This window comes from Geospiza fortis, unplaced genomic scaffold (genome assembly GCF_000277835.1).
Source record: "Geospiza fortis unplaced genomic scaffold, GeoFor_1.0 scaffold41, whole genome shotgun sequence".
NCBI lineage: Eukaryota > Metazoa > Chordata > Aves > Passeriformes > Thraupidae > Geospiza > Geospiza fortis.
This window is the reverse complement of record NW_005054299.1, coordinates 17,013,717-17,025,221: the sequence shown is the minus strand read 5'-3', so window position 1 is coordinate 17,025,221 and position 11,505 is coordinate 17,013,717. Positions and strand designations below refer to the sequence as shown.

The window sequence follows — 11,505 nt, the reverse complement described above, 5'->3', positions numbered from 1 at the left end:
CCATGAAGTGCAAATTCTGATCCCATACACTTTTTGTAGGACCTCACATTAGAATCCTGTATGGTTAATCCTCACATTAGAATCATGCCTTTCTGTCAGGTAAGACCAGACCACATGAACTCCATGGCAGGGCAAAGGCCTAACTTTGCATTTGATTAATCTTTACTGTACGCTGGAACTACTTGGAATTCCACAAAGCTTCTAATGGGAAAATTCTTCAGTGTAATCTCCAGAACCTTGTGTGCATGCAAACTCTTCTTTACCCACAGTACTTTCTGAACTGTTCTGATCTCAGGTCAGCATGACAATAATACAAACTCCTACTCACCATAATATCAAACTACCAATGTCTCAAGGGCCAGTGTCCAGAAGTGATAAAAACAAACATTTAAGAAGACATGCATCCATAGGTTTAAAATTTTTTATTGTGCTGCCAAGAGCCAAATTACAAGAAACCGCCTTAACCGCAGTGCACTCCGAGTGCCACATATGCATCTATTTTTCAGAAAATTATATCTGCATTTCTCTTACAAGAGCACAACAGGAACCAAAGTAAAAGAGTGTAATGGATACAGCACATAGGATAAATCATATCTTTAAAATAATAATTATAAAATAATAATAATAAAAACATTTTACACCATGTCCTATATCCTGCTAATATTTTCAGAATATGGCCTTGATTGTAAAACAAAAGCAAGCATTTACAATTTCTGGATAAAGACTGCTTACTCTTATGCAAGGAATGGATGTTTTGTCTTGACAAAATCTCTGTAGTTACTGGACAGAAACATCTCTGTTTCATTATCAGGTTGAGTACAAAACACTGGGGAGACTACATTTTTTCTTCTTGATGGTTGAAAACTGAAGTTATATAAGCAGAAAAAGTGTTGACCCTTAATGATACACCTATTTTTTTTCTTTGATGCAAACAGCTAGAACACCTTTTTGATATTCTAAAACAAAAAAAAAATTGTTAATCTTCAGATTAATAAATTAGGTCATTATAATAATAAATTAGGTTTTTTTTCAGTTTTAAAGTTCAGCAATCTCTGACCAAGTATTTACAACAATACTTGAGAGTTCCTTTACAAAAAATACATTTTCTTTTCACATTAAGCATACTGGGTATCTGTGTCTCTTATGACAAGCATTTGTAAAAGAAAAAAGGCAATGCACAAATGGGTAATTAGTATAAAAGTGCCAAGACCTGTTTGGAAAGTTAACATTGTATTATACAGTCAGAGTTATAAATGAGGCAAGCTACAACAAACTTCCAGCTTAATGCGGACAATATTCCAGTAGTTGTTTCAAACGCCGGTTTTTTAGATTGTATAAAAAAAAAGAAAAACAAGAAAAAAAAAAGAAAAACAAAACCAACCAAAATCCAGGAGCTGATTGTGTTATTTTATGGAGTTGATTAGTGCTGCATGTATATTGTCATCAGTGTCTCTAGCCAATGCATTCATTAAAAAGCCTTTTTAAGGCTAAGCAGGAAAAGAAAAATAAGAAACACCCTGAAATGTAGCAAGTAGCAAGAGCAACGCTTACTGCTATAATCGTGCACGAACTGAACACACGCCAACACAAGAGTGCACACACACACACACACACAAACACGTTCAAATCAAATCAAATCAAATCAAACTGTAGGTAGAATGAGATGCTCTTTTCTTGTCTTTCCTAAACTCACAAGCAATTAAGCATTGATATGGAATGCCTGTTATCTGTTTCTGCTCTGGGTAAAATCTCTCTCAGATAAAAATACATTCAAAAAAAAAAAAAAAAAAAAAAAAAAAAAAAAAAAAAAAAAAAAAAAAAAAAAAAATAGAAAAAATATATACTGTATACATAGTATTTTATATATACAGTATATATATGTATAGTGTATATACACATGCACGTATATATACATATGTATACCTACATGCATTTGTATATACATATATATACACAAACATACAAATACTTTTTGTTGTTTTTAGCATAATTATATTTACATAAATATTCCTATAATGCTAAAGTTTAAAGAAGCATGATCTCCTTTTTTTTCTGAGCTTCAAAAAAGGTGCTTGAGTAATATACAATTAAAATTAAGCAGCTTCCTAGCATGGAAGTAGTTTCTAAATCTGCATACCAGTAAATAAGAACATCAACAGGAAAAAAACAACAACCTTAAAACAGTCTCTTTTTTACTCTCTTGTATGCAAGAGCTTTGTCCAACAAAAATATTTTTCCTTCTCCTGTATGAACAACCAGAGATTGATATAAAATAACAAAACAAAACCACAACAGACAAAACAAACAAACAAAAGCCCCTGGAACTGCATGGTGTTCTTGACTTTTCCTTCCATCCTCCTTCCCTTCCTTCCTCCCTTCAATACTGCTGTCAAAAGATCCAGTGCTCATATCAGGAATTACTTAGGCCTCAGTCATTTGCTAACTCTGCTGAAGTCTGGCTAATCTAGCCAATCAGCTTTGAAGAAAACAAAAAAATAAAAACAAAAAATAAAAACAAAAAGCAGCACAAGGTATAATTTTATACATCCTTAATAAACCCACCCTTTATTTTCTGCTATAATCTTTTCCTTGCTATTTCATTAACTACTGCAGCTTCTCATCATATAGAAAAATATTTGCAGCTACACCACACACCTGTGATGTTACAAATTCTGTTCTAGGAGTATATTACTGTAGCAACAGCTGGAAAAAAAATAATCAGACCTTTTCATATTTTTTTTCACCTGGGGTTAGGCTTTTGCTGCAACAGATGCAATTTCAGAGCAACCAGATAAACCACTATCCTGCCGCTCAGCAGTATATTTTCGTCTCCAGCCAAGCACACCCAGCTTTTCTTCTCTGAAGCTTCCTTTTACTTCATTGCCTACCCCTAGCCCCTGATTCCCCCTCCCAAAAAACCTCTATAGCTATGTTACAAGCAAATACATCTTAACAAGTTTCAAAACTTTGGTTCTAAGAAAACACTTGGTCAGTTATCTCAAGGAAAAGTGGGAATGCTTTTTCTGGCACATTGCAGGAGTCAGAGCTCATCCCAGAAAGGTCTTAGAGCTGTACATGTAGTCACAAATCCAATACAATCCACTAAGCAACTGCACAATTCTAGTTTTATTTTAATAGCAGACTGTCTCTCCTTCTCTCGGTCTCTCTCTTTCTTAAATCCTTGGCAAGGGTGAAATTCTTCAAACTGTTTGATAGAAATTATCTGCCTGTAGGTTGTTCTGTTTCTGCATGCTGTAAAATCCACTGTATCTTGAATCTGGGTCTGCAATTCTTAGCATCCTCTGAGAACTGTCCACCTGGACCCTGGTACCTTTCTCGCAGTCCACATATACCAGTTGATTGTTTAGGCAAGAAGGCTGTTAAAACAGAAAGGAAATATTGAGTAAACAATACAGTTTTTCTATTTCACACAAAATTTTTAAAGTCTATTTGGTTCAAGTCCTTATGTCGGGATCTCTAGCCTGTCAGAGTGACCCTGAGTAGAGTTTGAAAGTTTCTTTTCCCAGCCTGGCACTTGAAGAATGAGTCAGAGCTCTTCATTTCTTGGTCTCAAGGTTGTTTATTATATCTTAGCTATAAAACTCTTTCTCCTGTCCTGCCGAGGGCCGCTCAGCAAGAGAGTCAGAGGCATTCTGCCTGCCCCTGGGGCAGTGTTATGTCTTTATACTAAAAACTATGTGTACAATGTTTACAATTACTTTCCAGTACCTATCACCTATGTTAGACAGTGAGCTTCTACTCTAAACCAATCTGTAAGTGCCAACATCACAGCAGGAGATGGAGGCCAAGAAGAAGGAGAAAGGCAGGACACGCCCAGATCCCTCCATCTTGCCCCCCTGAACCTCCATTCTAAAAATCCCAAAATCTACTTTTTCACCTTGTGATAAATTCACTATCATTCTACTTAATTTGTCATGGCTTGCAGATCTTCATCTAAGGTTGGTAACTTGCTCCACGGGTCATAATCAAAACCACAGGCATCTTGGGCTCTGTGTCAGGGTCTCTGAGTCCCCTGGCAGGGGTCTTGGCTGCTCAGGACAGCCAGAGGGATGTCCTGGATCCTGACATCCATAAGCACAAAACAAAATCAAACTGGCAATGAAAGGGTCTGGACTTTTGTTAAAGTTGGCTTATGTTAGACATAGTAACAAACCAACACTCCCTTCAGAGTCACCATTTTTCATCTTCTGAATGGAGTTCTGGTATTCTCATATCCCAGCTGGGCTGGTGTAACTGTTCTCTGTTAATTCAGTACCACACAAAGGCTTAACCTGCTTGCCCCAGATGTGCAGCACCTTTTTTCCCAGACTTTTAACAGCCTCTTTATTGCTTAACATTTCCCACAATGTTTTGTTCCCGGTTTCATAAAAATGGGATAGCCTGGAAATAGACACGGCACCTTTGTTGGAGCTTTGTAGCAGGACACTGGAATCCACTGCTTCTTCTGGTTGATAAGCAGGAGCACGATGATCAGTAACAGCGCTATTGTGATTGGGATCGTCACCAAGGCAACAGAGCTGCCGGATGCATCTTCGCTGGGGCGTGGCCCGCTGCCACTCCGGTATTCCCCCTGGAGATGGTTCATGTCTGCAGGGCAATTGGGAGCATTTGGTAGTAATTAGAAATGGGCCTTGGCCGCAAGGAAGAATGTAATTTAAAAAGTCTCAGTTGTACATCTTATCACTCATAAGAATTTGGACCTTCTCTCCTGCAATGTCACCTTATTTACATAAATTAGAACAGCATGTATCTTGTAGAGGGACTATGTAAGTCAGGAAAAGGCCATCAAAAGAGAGGAGATAGAAGGAAATCCTAAAGCACAGTAATGATCAAGTCTGACAACAACCTCTTAACTCAGTTGTGTTTGCATGATCTTATCTGATTGCAACCAAAATCTTACTTGTAAAAAAATCAGACTCTGTGTTTCCAGGCTGAGGAGAGCTTGGAAATCTTAGGATGAAAGTAATTTTTTCTTTTTTACTTTTAAAAACTGGTAGAACAAGTACAATGTGTTCACTCTCTCATCTCTTGAGAGCATTTTACAATACCTGCAGCACTCGGCCTGTGAAAACAGACTGCTGGCAGTCTACTGGACTGTAGCAAGTTTTGTGTGTGTTATTGCAAGGAATGGTAACTTTCAATGACATATACAAAATTCCCTCACAGTTTGTAGTGGGTGTTTATAATCCCCAGGCAGGATAGTTGCAAGCCAGCTACTAATGCCTGAGAAATTAAAATGCTGGAGTTATAAAAGCATAAACTTAGAATTTTGTGAAGCAGTTACATTTCATGCATGCTTTCTCCAAACAATGGGATGCTATGAGATCATCCTCAGATTAAAAAAAAAGGAAATCCTCAGGTTTAAAAAAATACATAGTTTAGGTTGTCCTTCAATTAGAAAAGGTTAACAAAAACTGTGGCACAGTGTTTTATCTATGCTGGAATAATATTACAGTGCAGTTTTAAATAGAAGATGTATTTATATCCTTAAACAACTTTACTGGCTGTGTGTCACTATACCTGAGGTGTTCATTTTGTCTCAGGTCTGACATCATGGCTATGATATATGTTAGGCTGTGGTATATGTTTTTCCACTTTTGTTTACCTATTCCTGAGAATGTCAAATGGATCAAATGAAGGTCTATTAACTCCAATGGCCTACTTTCTAGTTTTTGAATCAGAAAAGACACCCAAGAATCACTTCTGATTCATCATTTTGTTATATTCTTAATTTTATAGAACTCCATCATACCAACACAGATGTTTCTTCTATGCAGAAAATGGAGTGATAATGAGACCAAAATGTACAAACATAATTTAATCGACTGACTCATCTTTACTCAAAGCAAAATTCATGTACTGCACTGAATTATGCACTGAAGAATATTCTCAGATACAACTGCTACCTGAATAGAAAAAGTAGATGCATTAAAACACGAGGAATAAACACAGTCCTAAGTTATCCTGGTTTATATCAGATCTGACCTCTGTGAATGTGGATTATATCATTTTCACTCGGTGTCGGCCAGTTTGGTACTTCTAGTTCAACATCTCCTCGATGATTTGTTTTCTCAATGGGGATGTTAGTGGGTTCAGGTACATACATCTCTGTGAAATGAGAAAAATATCTTTCACAAGTTGCAGGCTGCTTAACTTATCAGTGCTGCTATAATTGAGGAAATATACTTGCCCATTTGCAGTGCTTTGTCCTTTAAATTCTTTGATTTGTTTCATAATTTTCATCATTAGCCTGGGATTTTGTTTATTCCATATTGTATATGGGATACATGCATGTTGCCATTATCATTATCATAATGTGAATGGGACAAAGGACTGGTGTGGACAAACTTGCTTCTGAAAATACCATCCCAGAATACAGGCTTAACTACAGGCTTGCTCCTCTGTAATATTCAACAAAATCCCCCCAAAAAATGAAGGGAAGGCTACATCTTCTCAACTGATATGTAAACAGTTGCTACTGGTTTCTTTGCCTTGCCTTTTTTTTTTGTAATCCTCAAAGGAGGGGAATTGCAAGGAGTACTGCTGAACCACCCCAGTTTTCCTGGCAGAAGGAGTTATAAGGTGAGCAAGCTTCTGCAGAAGTATATCAGGACTCACATTGAAAACCACTTGCAATTCTTATGCCCCTTGTGCCCATCGCTAAGAAAATGTCACATTGCTTTTAAGCCAAGTTAGAGTGAAAAATAAAGCAATGTGTTATTTGAAAAGTAACCAACGCTCTCAGAAAAGACAGAAATGTTAATCACTGTGACATAATCTGCAGAGATGTAAGGATATTAATTTTCCCACTTCATTAACATATTTCCATAGCCTTGTGAAAGGACAAAACAGGGGCAAGCAAGTGATTTTTCAGTTCACAGTTCTCAGAATAAGTGAAATTCAAACTATGTTTTTACACAATGTGCCTATCTGTTAAGAATATTAATTTTCCTGAAGTCTAAAAGGCTGTTGCCTTTGTGATGCTGTTCAAACATGGACTGACATTCAAAACCCAATTACAAAACCTTATTATCGGCCCTAGGAAACCAGCGTGACAATAAACTGGGTTGTCACATCACATTACCTGGACACATGGGACAGCAGCTTCCCTCCACGTTGATGGGCTCAGCACAAGGCAGAGGTGGGCAGCTGACAGTGGAGCAGAGAGTCTGGCCCTGCAGGCAGTAGCAGTGTGTGCAGCTGTCGATGTCCCAGCGCTCCTCGTCTGCGTACGTTTCTCCACTGAAGTGGCACACCACTTTCTTTGCAACTGTATCTTCTGTGGAAGGAAAACAGGGCTGTGAGCCTGCACTAACAGCCAATTACACACAAATCAGATTTCTTTCCTAGACACAAAAGTGAAACAATTGCCACAAAGAAATCCCAGCTGTAACAAAAAGATCCTGTCTTCATCTTCCAGAAAATCTTTGTGAAAAAGATGTAATTTCTGCTTCTTTATGAAGTACATAATTAGCCTGGCCAGCTTATCCTCATTTTCTTAATGCAAGAGGCTAGAGGATGGATGATTAAAACATGAAAAGATGATATCAAAAGTGCTGAGAAAATTCAGAAAAAATCATTATCTTTGACTGTTTGAGGCTACCAACTACTCATCTTCCTCCTTGTTTCCTAGTCAATCCTATTAAGCTAAAATAACCCCAAACCCTAACTACCTAAATTTCTAACTACCAAAGCTCAAGAATGATGAACTCTGTCTAGTACTAAGTATTACTATTAAGTAATACTTAAAAAAGCAGATTAGGCAGGATGCCAAGAAGGATTGGAGCAATTCTCAGGTGAAATAACTAGAAGTGCTTAGACTGTAATGATAAAACATATTTGAAGGGTATCTAATAATTTCCTACAACTGCATCAATGGAAAACTCCCGGAAAAGAGCAATAACTAAACTCAGTACATTTTAAAATGGTTAATATTATATAAATTGGAAATTGATGTGATCTTTCTGCCTAGGCATTCAATACACCACTTTTTAATGTTGCATCCTACGCAAGCCTTTTAGGTGGTCTGCAGTAAACCTATTTCACTGAGAAGGAAGTAATGAATTGCTTAGCCTAGGATGTTTTTGGGTGCGGAAGCTCTTTAAGGATAGCGAAAAAAACAACACAGCAGAAACTCCAAAAGCCAAGTAGTGCTTTATTTTCATCTTAGCTTCCTCCTACCTTTGTTTCTTAGAGGAAAAAATTGTTATGAAACCTGCTGATCACATGAGCTTGCACATTAAACATATGAATGAGAGAATAGAATGAAATTTCTTGAACTTTCAGATAAATACTGGTTTAACATTCACACAGATTACATGTCTAAGTATGCCAGTTAGACATATTTACCCTATGTCAGCATTATTATATATTTTGGCCATGAGTAAAGGTTTTAATTAGTGAAAACATGATAGAGACATAATCTGGAATAACAAGGCGTGCAATCAGCAGACCAGTCCAACAGATCTGAGAGAGTAAATTCAAGTACGAAAGAAGACCAGCAAGAAGTACTATTGAGAAAACATTAGTGGAATTATCTGAAAAGCACAAATGGTTCCCGAGGTCCTTAGTATCTTCTGGCTTGCATGGCTTTTAGTATGGGTCTAAACCTCTCCAAGTAGATTTTGTAAGTGAAGGTGGTGTGGGCATGGGAAAGGAAGAGTGGAAGGAAAAGATGGTAGCCAGCTGCAGGAAGGGCATTAGATTCTTCCCTAGCTGATGTGCATTTTGGCACACAGAGCCAGCAGAACCCTGTGTCAGGAGGGTGTGTCTGGGAACAGGGCGAGGCACACTGTCTGAGCACCCCTCTGCTGCTTGTTACCTATGCAGGCCTAAAGCTTAGCACTTCTGGCCTGTTCAGATTAGCTCCCAAAATGTTACCTTGCTTCACTTAGGACACCTTCTTCAAGTCTGCAGCTGGTTTGTCTGGAAAAGTCCTTTAACTTGCTCAGGATTTTCCAAATTTGTGAAGAACACATTGCAATTTTATTCAGCAAATATTTTTAAGAAGAATGAGCAAAGGTAAAATCACAATTATGGTGCTGTACCTTTGAATCTCAAGAGGAAATTTTAAAGTACTATCCTGTGAGTGTCTCCTGTTCTGGTGTCCATCTCTATGAAAGTATAAACAAGGATGAAGATGAAGGCCACAACACCAACAGGTGCTCAAGAACAGTGGAAACAAGACAGGCTTGCAGTAAGAAACACACATACAAAAACACAGTTTAGTGTCTAGCTCTACCCACTTCTCTCAAATTTCTTCTAGCTCCACCAGAAAATCAGCTTCATCAGGTAAATGACTGGACAGTCGTTGCTCTGTTTTCTGCAGAAGACTAATCTTGTCTCTAATCAAATAGATATCCCTTTATCCTCTCTAAACTAGAAGGTTATCTTTCCAAATTAATCTTTCTTTGCATGAGAAAGACGAATGTTGAACACACAGGATGAAGATTCAAACAACAAAGCATCCACAACTAAAATTCTGAAGTTGAGTCTATACAAACTGGATCCAGAAAGAAGCAGAATAAATAATGCTAAAATCCTGCATAATTTTTGAAATTCCAAGAAATGAAGAAGGCCTGTTTCCACAGAGTTTGGCTATGCCCAAGGAAGTGACTGAATCACTATCCCTTGGGGTATTTAAAAGATGTATAGACACAGCATTTGAGGAAATGATCTAGTGGTGAAATTGGCAATGCAGGGTTAACAGCTGGACTCATTGATCTTAGAGGTCTTTCCAGCCTATATGATTCTATGATTCTAAACATTTTATCAAGTATTGTGTAAAAATATTTAGAAAGAATCTGTACAAAGATGTGCTTCACAGTTCTCAAAAATGAAGAGTAAACCAGTAAGAACCAGAAAGATGAAAATTAAGTGCATGACCTGTCTTGCATACAAGAGTATATATAATTAATGGAAGACATAAAAAAAAGTTTCAATGAATTTCTGTTATTTAAACCACAAAACATTCTGACTACATAGGACAACATGGTTTAATAAAATGTAGCATCACTGAAAATCTTTATATCTGAGTGTTAATTAAAATCTGGCTACTGCATTTTGCTTTGCTGAGTAGTTGCTATTAAAAAAACCCATGAAGTTTTCATAGCTCACATATTTAAGTATTTGCAATATTATACAACTATACAGGATTCAAAGTAAATTAACTAAAGCTATGTCTACATGCTCTGTGTATATATTTGCAAACCTGACATGCAAGATGTAGGGTTTTAAATGTTTAATTTTTGTAGCTCATATTGCACAAGTTCCCCTGGTGCATCCCCTCCTCACCCACAGAATTCTCCAGTGCAGTATTAAGGCTTGTGTTCTGACTCTACTGGTTTGTTTGCCCAACTTTCAAACACTCTCTCTATATTTTTTTAATATTAAAATGTTTTCTGGATTAAAATTATTTTATGGCTCAAACTCACTGGAAGAAAAGCCTGCAGAAAGACAGTTGTCAAAAAAAAATTAAATTCTCCCCATTTTGTATGCAAACCATGAGAAGAAATAGTAATAGGATTAACATCGTACTTTTGCCTCAAAATGGCCTCAAAATCTAAGTAGGGTTCCAAAGGCAACTGAAGCTTGGATACTTTGTAACTTTCCCAGGCATTCTTCCATCGAATTCCTGGTCCATCATATAAAACTGTATCACCTGTTACTAAAGCTATTCTATCTTCAAGGATATAAAGATTTCAAGAGTTGTATCAATGTCTGACCACACTTCACAATCTTTCTACCATCTTTCTGATGAAGGACTATTTTGTTTATAGATGGGCAAGTTGACTCACGTGTTCAATTAAATATTTAAAGCCCATCAATTTTCTTATACTCCTTCTTACTCTTCTTTTCTACTGTATCTCTCCCTACTACTTTTGCAACTGAAGTAACCTTTGAATGCCTTCCAACAATGCTACCAAGATTAAATTCAGTAAGTACAATATATGATTTTTCTCTATCAGCAGCTTCCATTTTACAGCCTTTATACTTACTGTGAATTCACAAAAGAAGTCATCTGTACATAAATACTCCTATTCAACACACAATGGAAAAGTGATCTCCAATTTTGCTACTTTAAAAATGCCTGGAAATTTTCATTGTCTACAGCAACCACCATTTATCTCAGCTCCAAATTCAACACCAGTGCAAGCCCTAAGTCCTAATGCATTTTCAGTATTTAAAAAAATATATATTTTCCCTATTTTTATCTCAAAGATATTATAATTAATGAAATTCCATTTTTCCTGTATTTTAATTAAATGCCTTATTAAGAGTTCTCCATTCTGTGAAATTTCAGAATGCTTGAGCTCATCTTCTGCAGTCATAATTAATGTTTTCCTCATATTATTTTATCACATAAATCTTGACATATGTGTTACCTGGCAGATCTTCCTTTAAATAAAATAAATTTTTTATAATGTCTTTATCTAATAAGGTGTTTTACCAAGATTCCAGGAGGATGGCCTCTGGAGTTTGTAG

At 36.8% G+C, this 11,505-nt stretch overlaps 1 protein-coding gene across 1 annotated transcript in view; it reads right to left on the bottom strand.

The window, feature by feature from the left end:
* Nucleotides 1–1,856: 1,856 nt before the first annotated feature.
* CRIM1 (cysteine rich transmembrane BMP regulator 1) overlaps nucleotides 1,857–11,505 on the bottom strand; it is a gene marked incomplete at its 5' end in the record, with an annotated part of 172,692 nt that continues 163,043 nt past the window's right edge. Inside the window, 4 exons of the mRNA XM_005416241.2 lie at nucleotides 1,857–3,377; nucleotides 4,421–4,608; nucleotides 6,007–6,129; nucleotides 7,106–7,300. Of these exons, the coding sequence (XP_005416298.2) occupies nucleotides 3,201–3,377; nucleotides 4,421–4,608; nucleotides 6,007–6,129; nucleotides 7,106–7,300 (683 nt within the window). The remainder of the gene's footprint in view (nucleotides 3,378–4,420; nucleotides 4,609–6,006; nucleotides 6,130–7,105; nucleotides 7,301–11,505) is intronic.